We start from the raw sequence: 20,495 nt of genomic DNA on the forward strand, positions 1-20,495 counted from the left end.
TCCGCACGTCGCGCACCGCCGCCAGTCCGCCCGTCGCGCCGCCGCTGGTCCGCCCATCGCGCGCCACCGCCGGTCCGCGCCGCTCCTGCGCCGGGATGCCGCGCTGGGCAGCACGCGGCGGGCTCGCGCGGGCAGCCTCGCGCGGGCGGCGGGCGGCGGCCAGCGCGGGCGGCCTCGCGCGGGCGGCGGGCGGCGCAGGTGGTGGCGGTGGGGGCTTGGGCGGGCGCGGTGGTGGCGTTGGGGGCTCGGGCGGGCGCGGCCGCTAGCGCCGCGGTAGGGGACGCCGGCGGCGGGGCGGGGCCGGAGGCGGCAGGCGCAGGGGAGGGGCCGACGGGGCGGCCGGCAGCGCCGACGCCGACGCTGGCGCCGGGCACGGCGTGGACCGAGCAGGGGTGGGGCCGGAGGCGCCAGGCGCAGGAAAGGAGGAAGAAGGAAGGAGGAGGAAGGAGAAGAAGGAAGAAGGGGTATTTGGCTGCCATTGAGAGGAGTGATGAGGGGTAAAGTTGTCAATTACAACCTAAGATGTTAAATTTTAACAGATCATCCAAACACCTCAAGATACTAAAGTTTAACACCTTTATTTGAGGGTGTTAAAGTTTAACACCCTGTTAAATTTTAACACGCCCTTCCCAAACAGGGCCTTAGTTAGTAAGTTTAAAAAACACGAACTACACACTATAATAAGAAAACTTGTAGCAGAATCTCTTCATCTATCCGGTTGCCATGTAATAATAGCACATGCAAAGCTCCGAACCATAGCTTATTAGTAGCCACCTTGGGCAAAATGTCGGCTCACAATATTTTAGCTACCTACCAATATAATTATTTTCTGCGTGGTTACTAATCTTGCAAGAGAGATCAAACCTAGGCAAGTTAGTATTACTACATCAGTGATGATTCCTGCCCCGGCTTCCCATCCGAAGCAGATCAGCTTCTTCAGATGGCACAAGTAGATCCACCCTTTCAGAGTCCAAACAGATATGGAAGTGATAAAGTCCAGGACTCCACACGATCTTACGCGCAAGCGTACGCAGCATACCGAAACAACAGCGCCAGATCCCTAGGCGCGAGAGCAAAACGGAGCAACACACTCCTCTCCTTTCAGGGAAAAGCGAAACGGATCGGAGGTAGCATGCAGCCCCTCACCCCATCCAGAGTTCCAAACTGGAGAGCTCCCGTCCTGTCTACACGAACTATGGCAACGAGCGAGACACAAACGAACCCGGCATAGGCGCAGGCTCGGTCGCCGCTGCACGCTCGTTGGAAGAAGCCGGAAACGAGCCATGGGGAACCCGGGCGAAGAGGAAAGCGGTGGTGGTGCGCTGCTAGGCTACGGGGCCTTTGCCCAAAACCACGACACGCCGAGGTTCCATCCGGAAAAGTTCACGGCCTTTCTCTCCCTTTCTTTCTCTCTCGCCTGCCTCGACCTGTCGATTCCTCACTGGTCCATTCAGCAGCTCAGCGATGAGGAGAGAGAGAGAGGGGGGTGGCTGACACATGGCCGGATATTGAGGTGCGGAATTGAATTTGATTAATGCGAGGGTGGCGTGTGCGGGCGTACTACGATCACGAGACGGGAGGGGGTTGGCCTTTTGCCTCTAGGGTTCCGGGTCGCCCACCACCTTGCCGGAAATGGCAATGGGGGCCGCGCCCTAATCACTCACCACGCCTTTCGCCTCGCCCTTTTAACCCCACCCCCTCCCCTCCCATCTCGCCCTGCGCCCTCCTCACCTTTCCCCTACTCCGCTTTCGCTTTTGCTTGGTTCCATTCCATCGGTGGTGGAGCGAGGGGCGATCGAGCTGGAGGAGAGCAGCTAGCAGCGGCAGCAGCTCCTCTCGGCTCCGGTGGTGTGGAAGGGTGCTGCGGAGGAGGTAGCTGCCAGCTGGGGGCTAGCTAGCTGGAAGCAGGGTTGGGAGCCATGGGGAGGGGGCGGGTGGAGCTGAAGCGGATCGAGAACAAGATCAACCGCCAGGTCACCTTCGCCAAGCGCCGCAACGGCCTGCTCAAGAAGGCGTACGAGCTCTCCGTGCTCTGCGATGCCGAGGTCGCGCTCATCATCTTCTCCAACCGCGGCAAGCTCTTCGAGTTCTGCAGCGGGCAAAGGTATACGCACGAGCCAGCAGCACGGCGCGCAGGCATCTGTGTACGAGTTGGCAGTACCGGGGGTCCTTGGATCTCGCTGGATCTGGCCTCCGGTGAAGCGCGGGGCGCTGGCGGGGACTTCGAAGGGGCTCCCGAGCTAACTAGGGGCGTGGTTTCGCGGGGATCTGGGTGAGACCGGGCCGATCTGTGAGAGGCGAAGCTCGTAGGTTCTGAACTGGTCATGTGTGATGCGTTTTCGAGGGTTCTGGGAGTAGAAACTTGGTGGATTTGTAGCGGATCCGGAATTAGGGTTTTGGGTGTCTCTCTGGCTTGTGGGTGTGGTGATCTTCGTAGATCTGGTGGGTTTTGCACCCGGGTTTATAGCACATCGATTGGTCTAGAGATGGCGCGAATTCCCGGTTAAATTAACTGCATATTTGCTTGGGCGAGAGCTAGATACTTGAATCCGGGTTAAATAAGGTATTTTTTGCTCAGATTTTGGCATGTTTTGCTGTGCCATCTGACAAAGGTTTAATCGCTTGGTGACAGCTTAATTAGTTTGTGCATCACATCAGCCAGTTAGCGTGTTCTGGTGTTCGTGCAGGGACTCAGATGAGGGTTCGTAGCATGCATGCATCCGCTAGTTTATTCGCATAGATCTTTTGGGACTTGGTAGGAAACAGAAAAGTTTCTTGAATCTGAGTGGCTGCTGTTCTGATGTAGAGTCTCTTGCAAAAGTATTTTTTTTGTTTCCACTTCATACTAAAAAGTAAAAAGGGGTCTCATATATATGTATGTTTAGTAAGCTTACCATAAAAAATGAAGGCTATTGATAACTTTTCTTTTTGTGACAAAAGAAGGAACATATTCTAAACTAGCGTGTATATAAACTTTTCAGTTGCAATTTTCTTACTTTGTGGTTTTATGGTCATGTCATACTTTATGCAACTAAAACAGGTAGGTCAGTTTCTTCTTTGTTTGAATGATCGAACATACAATAAAAAACCAATTAGCATGGTTTGAGATCACAACAAGTCAGCACACAAATAAATTTCAGCATGTAACAAATTTTAGATAACTTTTAGCTAACTGTATCTGTCATTGGCTCCAGAACAAGCATTTCTTTTTTTCTAACTAATGGACACAAAAAAATATGGTTAGTTTCGTTGGTGGGCACATGTGCGTTCTGTTCCAAATCCAAATTTGTCCTCCTCTGGATCCCTAGGATCACCTTGTAATTGATATGGCTCTACAGAATAAAAATGATTGTTAAAATGAAAGAAAAGGAAAGGGTTTACCCCAAGTCCAGCTGCTTTGATAACAATTAGATGCATATTGGTTTGTTACTTCATGGTACTAAAAAGTATTTTGCTGAGGTGCTGGTAAATTTGTAAATACTTTCCATGATCCAGCAAACAGCAGGCAATTATGTTTTTTAGTTACATAAATCTGTAATAAAAAACCTTAATTTCTTTCTGTTGCAAATGTAAAGAAGATACCAGAGTATGCAGTTTCTACACCTGTTTTGTTTTTGTAAGCTGCATGTCAGGATCTGGGGATCTCTTGTGCCAGACACTGGATAGTGTTACTTTCCAACAAATATGCACATCATATTTTGCCACTAATAATTTTTGTAGAAAGAAAAATTGCAATTTTGAATGTAAATATAATTTTGCTTTACATCAAACCATCTACATGTCTAACTTCATTAAGAGGAAAAATGGTAATTGATTCATTTTCGAAGTTGTAATTTTAGCATTATTGAAGTGTATGACGGAACAGCAATCTTTGAGACCTCGGTCTGTGTTGCTCGAGGACAAGGAAAGGTACACAAGATTCCTAGGATTGACCTGGAAGTATAACAAGAGTACAATCAGTGACAGCTTTCAATTGTCATTGGTTGTGTCTCCTCACCTCTCTCACCGAATTGTCCTTTCATGTCATTGTTTTGAAAACCCATGCTGACATGCCCGTAAAACTCTCCAAGGAAAAGCTTTATCAGATGTCCCTTCAGAGACTATAGAATTGCTGCCTAGCTAGTACTCTAGTATTTTATGCTGACAGATACTCATCGTATTCTGTAGATTTTGTTCCCGCGCATCAGTTTTCCCCTCGAAGTCTGCAACATGGCAGAACAACTGAGATTCTCGTGGTATAAGGGATAATTGATTATTCTAGGGTCCATTGGGTGAAGCCATAATATTTTTTTCTCTCGTGTGCTATATATTACTGGCACATTACTGCGATGAACTTGAACTATCAATACTAAGATAAATACAAATTCTTCTAGATGCTTTAATTTGGTTTTTCTTTGTGTGCAACCAAAATTCTTCTATAATTGAGAGAATCTTAGTCGCATTTGCATTTTTACCTTCTCAATCAAATCACCATATTTTATGTACTCTGCTAACTATCCATGTCAATTTGGAACTTGTAGCAGCATCACGAAAACACTTGAGAGGTACCAAAAATCTAGTTATGGTGGACCAGATACTGCAGTACAGAACAAGGAGAACGAGGTTAGCTTGATACTCCTATTTATCTCAACCTGTTTTTCTGATGTGTGCTCCGTGTTCTAGTCTTCCTTGTCAAAAGCTATATACTAACACTCTTACATCTGAAACAATTTATGTTGATCTTTAATACATAGTGGCTCTGTTGGTTCAAGACATACGACAGTTACAGAAGCTATATCTTCATTTTGTTCCAATAAATATCTCATCATACAACAATTCTTAATCATGATAAATTCATGCATAGAATATTGTCATTTGATTGTCTGGCCGCATGCACTAGCCAAGCATTAGTTATAATCATGCCTATAATGATGTAGAAAACATAAGTTTATTACATTGAGTTGTTTTCAGAGATGAAAGTCGTGGATTCCCTCCTGCTTACTTGTTTTCTAAGTATCATTGCTTGTGAAGTGTTTATTTTTAATGCAAAATATGTATTGCATCCCTACTTCCCACTTTGACAATTTTCTCAAAATTAAGCACTCAATGTGTACTTGTTTCCTTAGAGATCTTTGTACTGAATTGAAGTTCCTCATATTTTTCAGTTAGTCCAAAGCAGTCGCAATGAGTACCTCAAACTGAAAGCGAGGGTGGAAAATTTACAGAGGACTCAGAGGCAAGTTGATCAATCTGTTCTTGGGTATTTTTTTCATTCCATGGTAAAGTGACCTTTAATCTCTAATTGCTACATATGTGGTTGGACAATCTCTGTCAAAAAGTGCTATAACATGGTAGTACTGTAATTTTCCGATGCATGTTATTAGTCAGCAGCAGATAATTTCTGTCAGAAGAGCTATAACTTGGTAGTACTGTAATTTTCCAGTGTATGTTATTAGTCAGCAGCAGGTAATAGGTTACATTTTCTAGGTAGAAATATCTGTACATGAATAGCGTTTGCCCAATTTTGGTTCACTAATGTAAAACGTAACATAGATAAGTTGCATAACTAAAGCATTGGGGTCTTAAGCATATATCCGCAGAACTAGAAGATGCCTAAAGAAGGAAGCTTAATGTGTATAACATGGTAGTACTGTAATTTTCCGATGCATGTTATTGGTCAGCAGCAGATAATTTCTGTCAGAAGAGCTATAACTTGGTAGTACTGTAATTTTCCAGTGTATGTTATTAGTCAGCAGCAGGTAATAGGTTACATTTTCTAGGTAGAAATATCTGTACATGAATAGGGTTTGCCCAATTTTGGTTCACTAATGTAAAACGTAACATAGATAAGTTGCATAACTAAAGCATTGGGTCTAAAGCATATATCCGCAGAACTAGAAGATGTTTAAAGAAGGCAGCTTAATGTGTATTACTTTGCTGAAAATGTACATAACTGTTTATTGGTTAACTACAGGAATTTGCTCGGTGAAGATCTTGGGTCACTTGGCATCAAGGATCTTGAGCAGCTTGAGAAGCAACTTGATTCATCCTTGAGGCACATAAGATCCACAAGGGTAATTGATTGAATAGATCATTTTCTAAAGCAGTAAAATATTCTTGGATAAACGCAATTCTAAATGTTTTGAAATGGTTCTCTTTGATTATAACTGTGACCATATATAATTTGCCATGATGTGTAATTGGTGCACATATTATATATAGTATTTTTAAGTCCACAATATTTCCGTTGATCTCATATATTTTCTGCACTTAATGTTCCTTAATTATGTCATCCTGGAATTTTGTATGTATATGTAGCTTTAAGACTGAACGATACAGTATCATATACCTAATAAAATGCTAGCTGATCAAAGTTTTGTTCTTGCAGACACAGCATATGCTTGATCAACTCACTGATCTTCAGAGAAGGGTATGTTCTTAACATACAATTGACTATGATTACTAGCCATAGGAATATTCTTAGTTCATTTCTGCTCAGGAAAGCACGTGTGTACAGTACTGTTCCAACTAATGATGTCACTTAACCATTTTCCAGGAGCAAATGCTGTGCGAAGCAAATAAGTGCCTTAGAAGAAAGGTATGTTCCCCTTATTACTAACCCTTTTAATTGTTCGAAAAAAATTACTAGCCCTTTTATGTTGCATATACACATTAATTCTTCTGATCTTATATTGCTTATAAGTTTCAAGTCATAGATTTGAGCTAAAGGCACATATGAAGAACTTGATCTGTATATATAGCACTCGATCTGCTCCCTCTAGCTACACCCATATATATGCTATTCAGATACAGGTGTCATCTACGAATGAGTTTAATGTCCATCAGTAGAAATGCACAAATTGCTCCTGACTGAACCTGTTATCATGTACACTGCTAGTATTGTGTTTCTTGGTCAGGTTTTGCATGAGGAACACTGCAGTTAAACTATGATATTATTTTCAAAACAATAACCTACTATCATATTATCGTTCACCTGCTGTCAACGTGATCCCTTATTTGTGAACTGAATTGCAAGGTTATTAATGTGCTTTTGCGATTGTTTTGCGAGGAAATGATCAGCTGGAGGAGACCAGCAGCCAAGTGAACGGGCAGGTGTGGGAGCACAGTGCCAACTTGCTTGGCTACGAGCGGCAGTCCCCACAGCAGGCGCCATCACATGTTGGCAACGGATTCTTCCATCCCCTGGAAGTTGGCCCTGAGCCAACCCTGCAGATTGGGTAAGCCATATGTACACCCTGCAGAAGTGCAGGTTGCTTCAATTCTTATCATTCGCTAGATCTTATCTACTGTGTGCACGAGGTGTGAAGTTGATCTGTGCATTGCCAATTTGCCGTCTGATCCTGTACGTATTTTTGTTGTGTTTTTCTGTCATGTATTGCAGGTTCGCTCCTGAGCATATGAACAACTTCATGCCTACATGGCTACCCTGAAGAAATGGATGGGGAAGTAATTAAGGAAATAAAAACGCGACGGCCGCCGTCGCGTTACATTCTACTGCAAGATCGTGAATGTGTTTCAGTCACATACTATATGTCTATGTCTGTCTGTGTGTCGATGTGTGGAAAACAATGTCTGTGATTTTGTGATATGTAAGCGCGCGCGTACGTTGAAGCTAGCGCGCAAAGACTAGCTGTTTGATTATTGGTGTCCAAATGTATCCGGTATAAATGCCGTACGTCACAACCTACACACAAGTACGGTGTAACGGCTGTACATTTCGCTATTTGCAGTACAAGGTTATGTGTGTTTAGCTATCTGTCTGTGGTGGTGCTGTGCTATTGAGTGTGTGGCTATATGTATTATATTGCAAGGACTTGAGCTTTCCTAATCATGCATATAAAAAGGAAAGCATACATTTTGCACAGAAATCATGCATGCAGCTCGGTAGCTTTCTTGCACGGTATTCCCTCATGCGCCTGAATTTCGATCAGCATTATACTGTAACTCCCATTGTATTGTTGGGGATTCAGCAAAATATGAGAAAACGTCCTCGATACTGCAAATCCAATTCAAAGCAACTAAGACAACTCTGATCAAAGTGTTATAGCAGCTCCAGCAGGGATGTGCTTGATCGGATGGTAAACGCCGCTGATCCTCCTCCCTCTGCGTCGGTGTCCTCTCCAATCTCCTCCACACCTTGCATGGCCCAAGAAGCAACAGCGGCCCAAACAAACAGAAGATAGAAAACGGTTACACGGCCGAATTCTATCGAGCAGCGTGGCCTGTCATCAAACATGACGTGATGGCGGCGTTTAATGCCTTCTTCAGAAACAATTGCATACAGCTGCGCCGCCTGAATGGTGCCTTGTTAACCCTCCTGCCAAAGGTTCCAGAGCCCAGCCAACCAGGGGATTACCGGCCCATTAGCTTGATCCATAGTTTTGCCAAACTTGTTGCCAAGCTGCTCGCTAACCGGCTCGCACCAGAACTTCAGCGCCTAATTGATATCAATCAGAGTGCGTTCATCCAAGCACGGTCAATACACGACAACTTTAAGTTTGTTGAGATGGCCGCAAAAACGCTGCACCGCAAGAAGAAGGCAACTTTACTGATCAAATTAGACATCTCTGAAGCATTCGATACAGTCAATTGGCCTTTCTTGCTTCAAGTCTTGCAAGCTTTCAGGTTTGGCATCAAATGGCGGGACTGGATATCATCTTTCCTCTATACAACCACAACCAGGATACTTCTCAACGGTGACCCTGGAAAGTTGATTCGGAACGCGAGGGGACTACGGCAGGGTGACCCCCTGTCCCCATGCTATTCATCACTGTCATGGAGGTCCTCCACCGTCTCATCAAGAAAGCCACCCAGGCCGGAGTTCTCCAGACGCCGGCAGATGCAGCAATCAAGCAGCAGTGCTCTCTATATGCTGACGACGTCATGCTTTTTGTTGCACCCAATGTTCAAGACTTGGTAACCATAAGGGAGATACTGAATTTCTTTGACAACACTTCAGGCTTGCATACCAATTTGCAAAAAAGTCTTATTGCCCCAATAGCTTGCACAGATGAACCCTGCAAGGAATCACCAACATTCTGCCGGCCAAAGTAGCTGAATTCCCCATTCAGTACTTGGGGCTCCCCCTGACAGTAGGACGATTAAGGAAATCCTATCTCCAGCCTTTGGTTGATCGTGTGGCAAGCTCGATCCCAACTTGGAAAGCCTCCCTCATGAACAAAGTAGGAAGATTGACAATGGTTAAAGCGGTTATGAGCTCCATTTCCACACATACACTGATCTCCCTCAAGGTGCCTGACTGGGTTTTTCAGGAAATCGATAAATGTTGAAGAGGGTTCCTTAGGCTGGGAAGCAGTCTGCACATGGAGGCCAATGTTCAGTGGTGCGGATAGCATCCTGCAGACCAACTGAGCTGGGAGGGCTTGGCATACTGGACCTCAGAATTGCCTCGTATGCCTTACGACCGAGATGGCTATGGCTCAGCAAAACTGACAACAACAGGCCATGGAAGCAGCTTCGGATTCAGTTTGGCGATGACAAAATGCTCCAGCAAGCATTTCAGACATCCATACATGTATGCAGCTAGGCGACGGCAACCTTGCACTATTCTGGATCAACAGGTGGAACGTCGGTTCATTACCTTGCATCATCGCGCCAGATCTTTGTAGTCTGATCAGAGCAAGGATGAGGAACAGAATGACAGTAGCGGAGGCATTGCAGAACAAACAGTGGATACGCTCTATTATCGGACCGCTAACAGTCAAAGCAATTCACCAATACATCCAGATGTGGCATGAACTGCAGCAAGTTCAGTTGGCACCTGGAACGAAGGATGTGGTCAGCTGGAGATGGGAACCATCCGGCCTCTTCTCATCTAAATCCGCCTACAGGACGTTCTTCATCGGCGCTGCCAACTCCGCTGCCGGAAAGCTCATCTGGAAAAGCTGGGCGCCATTGAAGGTTCGCTTCTTCATGTGGCTCGCCACCAAGGACAGACTCTGGACTGTAGTTAGGCGCTATCGCCGCGGCCTCCAAGATAGTACCACGTGTGCTCTTTGCGATCAGGAAGCAGAAACAATCACTGTTCATACACGCAACAAATTTGGCATGCTATCTGCTCCCTACTGCGCATTCCTCATCAAGCGCCAGTTTAGGGGACAAGCATGGTGGATGATTGGATTCAGAAGCGCAGGGGGCTCGCCAAGCCGAAGAAGAAAGGGATGGACTCTACATCCATGTTGGTTTCATGGATGGTTTGGAAGCAATGTAACGACCGAGTGTTCACAAGAAGCAGCCCCAAGCAACCAGCACAGCTCATGACAGACGTCCAGGAGCAGGCAGCCTACTGGTGCTCTGCAGGGGCAAAGCACCTTTGTTCTGTAAGTTGGCCGCTACAAGCGGCAATGCAGCGCACGACCTAGTGTATTAGTACCTAGGTTTACGCGTCTTTCGGTTGTAAATTCCAACATGTAATCACCTAACATCCTCTAGCCGTGTGCGTGCGCTCGGAAAGCCCGCGTTGTACGAAACTTTTACCTTCTTCTTAATAAAGATATGCAGCTTCCCTACGTATTCACGAAAAAAATGTTCCCAGAAGCTCACGCCGGCCTGGCCCAGGCAGTTGGGTTCTGCACCCCCGCCCCAAGGGGCCGGCCCAAACCTGCCAACGCTGCTGAACAAACGGTCAGTGATTATGAAACAGGCCCGGTTCCTCAAAAAGAATAAAAAACTGGCCCGGCCGCCCGGGTCATTTTGTCTCCACCCAGGCCCGTTCCCTCCACCACCATCACCGCGTATTGTTGTCGTCTTGGCGGCCGACGGAAATGCACCGCCCGCCCGCCCGCCCGTCCGCGCGCCACGGTGGCCTCATTGGCCGAGTCACGGTCACTGGTCTCCGCAGGCAGCGAACAAGTCCGTCCGGCAACCGCGCACACCCCAACACGTGTGCCGCCACCCCCCACGGCGGGCCCAACCCCGACGTGCGGTGCGATGACCCCTTTGCAAAGAAGGTTTTTTTTTTCCCTTCAAGTACTTCACATGGATGCGATCTTGATCGCTGATTTTATTTTGCATGTGGTGTACGCACCCCTATTAATGCGCGGGCTCGTGGCTGATTTTGAGGGAGGAGGAAAAACGCTGCCCCGAGTATTTATAACGTGGAGGGGAACTATCATCTCACAAGCATGGTGGCATCTCACATGGTTTCCTCGCAAGCCACACGTTTACTACTAGTTTATTGTAAAGGATAAAAAAAATTGAACATGTCAACCGTGTCTATTAAATCAATATATATTGCGAATGATGGTTGATGTATGTCCTCCGCTAACTTTGATCCTACGGTTGCACCGTATCTCATCACCGTCTTAAAGTTTGCAATACAGTATAAATACAAGCAGGACACAGCTCACGCAATGCACAGTATTCTTAGGAACCCAAGTAAATTAATTGCTGCATATATTGTATCTAACAATAGGTCTGGAATACGTACACGATTTTCGATTATTTAGATATTGAGCCCAAGTTTCCTGTAAAAAAGAGAGAGCCCAACTATGTTTTTCACCCCTCTCTATTTTCTTAATAGTACTCCTGTTTAGCGAAAGAAATCTTACGTGGCGCTCATTAAACATACACGACACCTTGCATTGGGATACATTGGGATTAGCCTAAGGTAGTGTTTGGAGCTATAGATTATAGAAGGCTTAGATCGTTGTCTTTTTAAGATATTATCTATTATCTCCTCATTATTATCAGCCTCTCCTCGCACTGTCTCGCATAACAACTTAATGTCTTGTTCGGTTCGAAGAGAACTGTGAGTGATTAAATCCCCTATAAGTTAAAATCCTCCTCAATCTCTTTCAATCCCCTTGCGAAGAACTAAATGGGATGCGGGAGGAGAAGGGGAGGGGCATGCTGGATATTTTTCCGTTCGTGCCTGTACGTATCGGTCCTATTCCACCCAATTGGCTAAGCATAGTTAGATGGTTGCGACTAGTGATACAGAGTAGTTACTACTCCCTCCGTCCCAAATTACTATTCGTTTTAGCTTTTCTAAATATATACCTTTTGTTATACACCTAGATATAATATATATTATATCTAGATACATAGCAAAAGTCATGCATCTAGAAAAAGTAAAACGAATAGTAATTTAGAACGGAGGGAATGACTAGCTAGTTGAATTATAAAATTTTGTTCATTAGGTAGTATATTTGATCAGCTAGAGCTAATTTTAGATGAGTGACTTTAAACGCGGTCATAAGGTAAATGCCATATTGCCATTGAACTATAAACGTGCTCTAAACCGGTCATAAGGTAAACGCCATCGTTCTTTATGCATATGTCTGCATCCTTGACCCTTTTTTTTGCGAATTCATCCTTGACCATTTTACAATCGAACAAATAGAAAAAAAAACACGACTCCGTCGACAACAAACGAACTGTACCGCAAAGAGAAACAACCAAAATTTGAGAACACTAGTTATGATTTTTGTGCAGGATTTGCAGAACCTTGTCTTGTTTTCTCCCCAACTCCAGATTCCTTTGTAGAACAAGAATGTAGAGATGGACTGTTTTCTCACAATTCTACCAGTATTCCTGGGATCAACCAACCAATAAAGAATTCAATCCTCCGTCCACCATTATCCTCTTGCAGACGCTACGCCCATTCCCCGTGCTAGCCAGCCTGCTATGCTACTAGGGCCTTGTTTAGTTGGGGAATTTGGGAGGTGTCAAATTACTGTTACAGCACTGTAGCACACTGTAGCGTTTCGTTTGTATTTGTGAATTATTGTCCAAATATTGACTAATTAGGCTCAAAAGATTCGTCTCGCAAAGTACAACAAAACTGTGCAATTAGTTTTTAATTTCATCTACATTTAGTACTCCATGCATGTACCGCAAGTTTGATGTGATGGGGAATCTTCTTTTTACATAGTGTCAAAGTTGGGAGTTGGGAGTAACTAAACATGGCCTAGTATTTCAAGAGCGCCCATGTCCCCTGCCTGCCTTCCCCAACTCGCCCTCTCCCTCCTCTTCTGAGCAACACGAAACCGCACACCCAACTAAAAAAAGCCGCAAGGAAACGCGACGCGACGCGAGGCAAACCCATTTCGGCGTGCCCCGATCTCCTCCTCCCCCCTCGCCCTCCCTCCCCTCCGAGACTCCAGGGACGGCGGGGATGAGGCCAGTGGCCACGGCGGCGGAGGACGCGCACCAGTCGCGGCTGCTCTACGAGCTCTGCGCGCTCCTGCTGACCGTGCTCCGGGCGTCGCCGGAGGACGGGGCGGGGGCGGGGCCGCGGCCGCTGCTGCCGCGGCAGGTGACGCCCGCGGGGGTGGCGTCCATGCTGCTGGGCGCGTCCATGGCGCTGATGCTCTGCGGCTCCGTCACCTTCATGCTCGGCTTCTTCCTCATGCCCTGGGTCGTTGGGCTCGGCTGCGTCTTCCTCTTCGTCGGCTTCGTCACCAACCTCTCCGGGATCTGGAGGGCCATCCTCCTCTGGCCCGCCGCCGCGTGCTCCGCCTCGCCCAAGGAGGCGTCGTCCTCCCCATGTACGTGATCTCGCCCGTTTTCTAGGTTTACATGTTTGGGGGATTGAAAGGTCCCCCTCCCTTTTATGATTGAGGTGGCCAAAGGATTCGGCATAATTGGGAATGAATACGGGAATTGGTGGAGTATGCTGGCTTTGATCAGGGCTAAATGCGCTGAATTGGGCGTTCCCCGCTTGGACTCTGCCCTAGTTTGAAGCATCTCATTTTCCTTGCGTGCTTGAAACTAGAATATAGATTCTTCATGAGAATAGGATAATTCTGTCGATTTTAGCTCGAGATGGTATATGATGGGCATGGCTAATTGATCTCCAGACAATGTGAACAGCCTGCAGGAGTTTGTTGGAAAAGTAGTGCACCTTTCTTTTGCAGTTTTATTGCTTGGCTAACAAAATTGGCTTAGGATTTAAGCACCCGCCATCCCATCCAAAAGAAAAGGGCAAAAGGATCAAGGAAGTCGTAGCTGTTGCCTGTTGCTGCAAGCTAGTGAACTTCATTCAGAGTGTGCTTCAGACTTTTAGCTCTGCGTGTTAGATCTGGAAAGACTATGATAACTATAGCTTTTGAATTATGATAATGGAACATCATGTGGTTGTGTCACCCACTTTATGAAATTGAAGGAGAGAAATAAGGGGTGAAGTAAAAAAAAGGTAAAATGGGAACTTTATTGCCTGGCTGCTTGCTAATTAGTAGACCACTTTGTATATTGATTCATGCTGATGGGATTGCGGAGACAGGGAGAACCACTTAAGAAAAATGCTTGCAATGAAGACAACATCAGCATTCTTAATCTTGCGGAACAAGAGCTTTCCAGGGCTCTTTAAAGTGATGAAAAACAGCAGACAAGTGGGGCTTGACCTTTTCCTATTCCTTTCAGCATTTCACTATCGCCCTTCCTTATATTTCCAATAGGGACAGGATATTAGAGATACAAGACCGACATATCAGTACAGTTGTTTAGCCTTGATGTCATCGCCAACCTCGATTATCTCTAGGAAAAGCATTTTGATTCAAACAAGTGAAAATCTATACTGTATCTTTTTTATTCTGTACAAAGCAGATAGATTAATCACATCTTCATTAACTGGTACTACCATCTAGAATCACTCCACATGAGCGAAATTTCATTGTCTTTATTCCTTTAGCGGTAATCCTACGTCGTTATCATTGTACAAAGACTTTATACCTGTTTCACTTGTTTAGCTGTCCAATTCCAACGCTGTAACACAACCTTTCGGTTGTCCACTTCATGCAGGGCATATATTTTCCAAGCCTCCATTCATGCCGATGTGAAGACAAATATACAAAGTAAAGCTCCCACCGAGGTGTATAGAAGCAGGGGAGTTTGATCAGACTGTTGTCGTTGCCAGCCTATATTTTCCTTCCTGGGGAACCTTTTTTACCATGTAACGCCGCAACAAGTTTGAAATGGTTTTATACTGTGACTAGGAGGATACTTCTTTGTACATACGGAAAGAATGCTCTGGGCTAATCATCACGTGGAGCTTATAATTGTTTAAGAAATGCTGTTCCTTCGCGGAACAAGAAGTTCAATATATATATATATATATATATATATATATATTTTTTCTTTTCGGTGAGCTTGTGTCGTACCAGTAACGTTGTTTGTTCCACTGGGTCTTTCACCTGATCGTGCTGTTATGCTCCAACTTTGCTCATGTTTGACTTTGAGAGGGGTGGCTGCGATTTCCATTTCTTGTAAAACTGAAGTGCCACGAACAATTGACTTCGTTTGCCGTTACTTACTGAACCCTGAACTGAAAAAATAGAAGAAAAGGCCCTTTCCTGATCGGTCTTGACAGAAATGGTAATGCGTGAGCCTTCACCTTTCTGGCTTATCTTCTGATGTTGCACAAAGAACAAGAACTGTAGTTTTCGCTCACATCAGTTGTCCCTCCTACTTTAACATCGCCTAACTCCTGTCCAAAACCAGCAAGCGCAACAAACCCTTCTTGAAAATGCTTTCTTGCCTTCCCTATCCACCCAACTTTCCCCTTCTTCCTTTCCAGGGCACCAAAAGTCTATCAGATGCGTAGACTGCTACAACAGATAACCGTCCATGACGGGAGTCGTTGGGTTTGAGTGGGCCCGCTCGATAACAGTTCGCTGGTGCGCCCAGGTCCGAAACAAACCTGCTAGAAAGCCAAGACCCCACGATAGACGATAGAAACGGTTGGGGGTCAAAGATATATGGCTATGGAAGCACGAGGAGGGCGACCTGGTGAAGCAACGCCTCGCCGCAAGAAATCCGTACTCGTGCTGCCGGCTCCGTCTCCGTGTCTTGTTGGTCGTGCTACTCTGGAACCGCCGGCAACGGTGTGGCTTGGCCGTGCACGAGTCAAGGAGACAAGAAACGCAAGGCAAGGGAAGGAAGTCCGCGAGAAGCGAAGAGTTCAGTGTCAGGCTGGCAGATCCGTCTCGTATCTTCGGCTTCGGCCAGATCCAGATATGAAAATCAGGCGCACTCGGCATATATGATTTAGAGATTCAGAACAAAGGTAGAATCCCAAAACGGAACGTCTGCTACCGTACCGAAGAGAAAAGGCCACTTGCATTCCATAAATCTGATAAAACTTTATTGGCAACGCCCACCATAAACCTGGCACCACTGCCAGAGTGTAAACAAAGTCAGACAAGGAAAATGACATTCTGAAGTAATGATCGGCATTGGAACCCGAAGTTACTTGCAATGGATCAGAAAGTCGCTGAAACTGAAGCAGTACATCGTTCGACACAACAACAAAACTAGATTGTTTCTGCAAAGCATTCTACGAGACTTCCATGGTAGGGAGGAAAACTATGCGGAATCCCGAACGAAGGCTCTTAACCATAGTTCAGTCGGAACATGTCGTTCTGCACGTAGAAGTTCCCTGGTCCAACTGGCATCAAATGGAACATCTGCACAGTAAACAGGCTACAATGTCACCAACTCTGTTTGTGCACGTCAACCAAAATAAGTTATAGAGGCGAAATGAAACCCCTACATAATTTCTGATAGAACATAATGATGTAACCAGTATTAGCATAACATTCGGTAGAACTTAACACAATAGAGAAAATGAAGGTACTATAGCCCGTGTGGATTCAATGGAGGTATCCATGAAACACAAACAACCCCCTACTATACCCCCCTAAAAGGGAATCACCGACACAGCACATCAACACAGCCAACTGGATGAAACACAGTCACGGAGTTAAGTTTTAAGCAATCCAAGCAAAAGAACATGCATTACAGACAATATGAAGACAGAGAATGATATGCATGTTCACATGATTCTGCAGTATGCCAATTAGAAAGGAAAAAAAAACTTAAAAACTAAAACCACTCAAAAGGATGTTTGGCACCCCCAAACATAGATGTGGTAAGCAGATTAACTCAGTCGATGGCACCCACACTTATCACTTGTCAGAGTCATCAAGGACGTAACATACTATACTTCTCCCTAGCTCATGATTAAGCATAAGGGAAAGACCCTGAACTCGGAAATGTAGGATGGAAACACATACGAAAGCTACATGCAAGGTAGTTCCAATACACATAACTCAGATAGAATCAAAAGAACCCTACAAAGCCTGTCTCACAGATGACAAAAGAATCAACACATATTGAAAAGAGCATCCTCTTGACATGCACCTCCAGAAAAATAAAATCAATAACAGACTAGATTGAGAAAACTCCAAACCATCGCACATATCTCAAACCCCTCCACCGCAACAAGAGAACATATGCTAAAAATATATAACTGGAAACAACACAGTGAAGGTCAACAAAAATAAAAATACAACTTCAGGTTCAGAAAGAAACAAATGGTGTGCTCTGGTGGCAGAAGTAACAACGAATCAAACATAGGAGCACCAATGTAAAATCCTGGCAAGTACATATCACATTGTCAATACTAGAGGTAATCTGACCAACAAAGAAATCACGTATCCAAACAACTGGATACGTCATGACCATTGACCAGATCTCCAGCGCAGAGAGATCAGAGATCCACTAAACTAAGGGCCTGTTTGGATCCCATGGCTAATGGGTGAAAGTGCTAAAGTTTAGCACCCTAGCACCTTTAAACATTAGGGCCTGTTTGGAGAGGGGGTTTAGCACCCCACTTTTAGCCCCATTTAGCACCTGGGTTCCCAAACAGGGTTGCTAAAGGGAGGGTGCTAAAGTTTAGCCCCCCCATTTCCTTTAGCACCTCCAAGGGGTGATAAAAGGGGCTAAACTTGCTAAAAGTGGTCCCCCTGTCCAAAATTTCCCCCGTTGCCCTCTTCCCCCTCCCGCAGCGCGTGTTTCTCCCGCAGCCGCCCCTCCCGCCGCCATCTCCTCCCGCCGGTCATCCCCTCCCGCTGATCCTCTCCTCCCACCGACGTGTCCCCCGGTAGTCCCCTCAAGCCAGCGCGCGCCATCCCCTCCGGTCCTCCTCGTCCCGCCACCAATCCCTCCCGCCGATCCTCCCCGTCCCACCGCCAACCCCTCCCGCCGCCATCCCCTCCCGCTGGTCCTCCCCTCCCAACGCCATCCCCACCTAACGCCATCCCCTCCCGCCGGTCCTCCCCTCCAGCCGCGCCTTCGTCTCCTCCCCACACCGCCCCAAATCCACGGCTAATAGGTGCTAATGGCTTGTGAAAAAGACAAAAAGGGGAGAGAGAAAGAGAGGAGGTGAGGAGATAAAAGGGCGAAAGTGACTTTTGATGGACTTTAGCTCTATCCATGTTACCAAACATGAGTGATAATGGATGCAAGTGCTAAACTTTAGATGGGCTAAATTTTAGCACTTCTAAACTTTAGCAATAGCCTAACCCAGACATGCCCTAGATCCGCAATACTAGCAAGTAAGCTAACATAAATATCAAATAAACTATTTATAAGAGCTGACAGGTCAGAGCAACAGCGCAACTAATCGGTACAACAAATCCAAATACGACTATGTGGCATCACATAGAGAGATCTAGTCCCAACCGTGTCAGAAAATCCAGCTACGCCTACGATTCTATGAATCAGGCCAAAGGGGATCACCTGGGAGAACTTGAGAGGGTGCTCGCCCTCGGCGACCTGCAGTGCGCCGGAGACGAAGACGAGCATGCCGCCGCCGGGGCCGGATGGCTGGCAGTCCACGGTGGTGACCTGGTGCTTGCACGCGGTGAACGGGAGGGAGGTGAGCTTCCCGGTGATGGCGGCGGCGCCCATGAACTTGGTGCCCTCGAAGGTGAGCATGGAGCCCTCCTGGTACAGCCCCACCAGCGCCGCCCGGTTGGTGTCGAACGTCGTGTAGTAGTGGTCAACGAACGCCTTCGCCACGCTGTCGGGATCCATCTAGTGATCTCCGCCGCTCGCCGCCGGTTGGCCTAGGGTTTAAGGGGTTTGTGCTTGTGCGTGGGAAGGACGCGGCGGAGGCGAATGGGACGAATTGAATGGAAGGAGGGGAGGGTCGAGTCGAGAAGGTGGCGGCGGGCGTGGGGGAGGGTCGGAACTCGGAAGGAGTGGGGAGACAGGAGACTGGAGAGTGAGTGACGGGCCGAGAAGATTGGACCTTGTTGGTAGGCCAAATGGGCTGTGAGGAGGATTTCTCAGTTTGGGCCCAGTGGTTGTCCTTCGGCCCGTTTTTCATGTTCTGTTCGGCGTACGATTGTGGAGAAGTGCCAGGTGTTCAGAAATCAGGAACGCCTCTAAAAAACGTAGTGAATTTGTTTTCGAAAAGAAAGAAAAAATCCAGTGAATGTTAAAGCGGTAGTGAAGTGCACAACATTTTCACCAGCTTCTTCTGTAATCTACTACTATATCACAAGCATAAGTACACATGTAACGCGATAGATCTTTTCACAAAAATATATGTAACAAGATATATCATTGGAAATCCAAAGCACTGATCGGCACTGGTTTCAACTGAGAAAATTGATGGTTATTTTCATCTCAAAACAAACCTAGCAGTGCATCAAATGAAATCCAAACTCGCATAAAAAAGATAACACTGAGGACTTGTTTGGGAGCACTCCACTCCAGGAAAACCAGCTCCACACTTTCCCAGCTTCACTCCACCAACTCCAGAAAAATATGGAGCTGCTACACGTGTTTAGCTGGTAGTAGTGCTTCAGCTCCAAAAATATGAGCACTTGTTGTGAATAGTCTATTTTACCCTTTATGAACAGGCCCACATATCTGTCTCTTCTCTTTCCTGCCCTTTTCTTCCTCTGCTCGCGCTCGAAACTTGAAACTTGAAAGACCTCGTAAATCTTGTTCAATGCTTCCTAAATCAAAAACCATTTCTCCGTGTGCAAAAGAAAAATAACTTCTCCAGTTCAAGATTCTTGTAATGCCATCGAAATTCAGTGTTCAGTAACCATATCTTTCATCTATACATTGCTCCATTTGCTTCAACACCAATCATCAGACAAAAACAGTCCCCTGTATCTATACAAGTCAACAATAACAAATACGATTGCAATGGCCCTTCTTCTTTCAAATCTCCTGCGGTGACGGTGCGAGCCCGAGGATCGCGACAGCAACAGCCCCTCCGGCAATAGCCTCGACGGCGTGTTCCCGTCGGCCTTGCTGTCGCTGCCAAGCGCCACCAGCCGTTCGCTTCCATTGCAGGTGCTCGACGTGTCGAGCAATATCTTGGTAGGGCAGTTCCCATCGGTGTTCTGGGGCCACACGTCGAGCCTCGTCTCCCTCAACGCCAGCAACAACAACCTGGAAGGTTCGATCCCATCCTTCTGCGTGAGCTACCCGTTGCTCGCCGTCCTTGACCTCTCCGTGAACGCGTTCGGCGGAGGCATCCCGCCGGGGTTCGCCAACTGTTCGCAGCTGCACGTCCTCAACGTCGTCCGCAACAGCCTCACCGGCGAGCTCCCCGATGACATCTTCGATGTGAAGCTGCTGCAGCGGCTGCTGCTCCCATCGAACAAGATTCAAGGCACGCTCGATCCCGAGCGCATCGCCAAGTTGAGCAACCTCATCGCTCTTGACCT

The 20,495-nt window shown here is 46.5% G+C and overlaps 3 protein-coding genes across 4 annotated transcripts; 2 read left to right on the plus strand and 1 right to left on the minus strand.

The window, feature by feature from the left end:
* Positions 1-1,723: 1,723 nt before the first annotated feature.
* LOC101771024 (MADS-box transcription factor 8) lies at positions 1,724-7,754 on the plus strand. Of its 2 annotated transcripts, none has more exons than XM_004957231.1 (8): positions 1,724-2,104; positions 4,521-4,602; positions 5,145-5,215; positions 5,954-6,053; positions 6,368-6,409; positions 6,536-6,577; positions 7,060-7,217; positions 7,382-7,754. In XM_004957231.1, exons 1-8 carry the CDS (start codon positions 1,920-1,922, stop codon positions 7,428-7,430), a joined length of 729 nt encoding a protein of 242 aa, XP_004957288.1. In that variant the 5' UTR covers positions 1,724-1,919; the 3' UTR covers positions 7,431-7,754. The 2 variants fall into 2 exon arrangements, with proteins under 2 accessions (XP_004957288.1, XP_004957289.1); XM_004957232.1 differs by having other exon boundaries at positions 1,732-2,104; positions 4,524-4,602.
* A 5,213-nt stretch (positions 7,755-12,967) lies between these two features.
* Positions 12,968-15,028, plus strand: LOC101771681. The gene is made up of 2 exons (XM_004957233.4): positions 12,968-13,511; positions 14,764-15,028. Exons 1-2 carry the CDS (start codon positions 13,139-13,141, stop codon positions 14,799-14,801), a joined length of 411 nt encoding a protein of 136 aa, XP_004957290.1. The 5' UTR covers positions 12,968-13,138; the 3' UTR covers positions 14,802-15,028.
* A 1,050-nt stretch (positions 15,029-16,078) lies between these two features.
* LOC101772088 (nuclear transport factor 2) lies at positions 16,079-19,012 on the minus strand. The gene is made up of 2 exons (XM_004957234.3): positions 18,544-19,012; positions 16,079-16,427 (listed from the first exon to the last, which is right to left on the minus strand). Exons 1-2 carry the CDS (start codon positions 18,838-18,840, stop codon positions 16,353-16,355), a joined length of 372 nt encoding a protein of 123 aa, XP_004957291.1. The 5' UTR covers positions 18,841-19,012; the 3' UTR covers positions 16,079-16,352.
* Positions 19,013-20,495: the final 1,483 nt, after the last annotated feature.

The sequence above is a fragment of the Setaria italica genome, chromosome II, assembly GCF_000263155.2.
Source record: "Setaria italica strain Yugu1 chromosome II, Setaria_italica_v2.0, whole genome shotgun sequence".
Classification (NCBI taxonomy): domain Eukaryota; kingdom Viridiplantae; phylum Streptophyta; class Magnoliopsida; order Poales; family Poaceae; genus Setaria; species Setaria italica.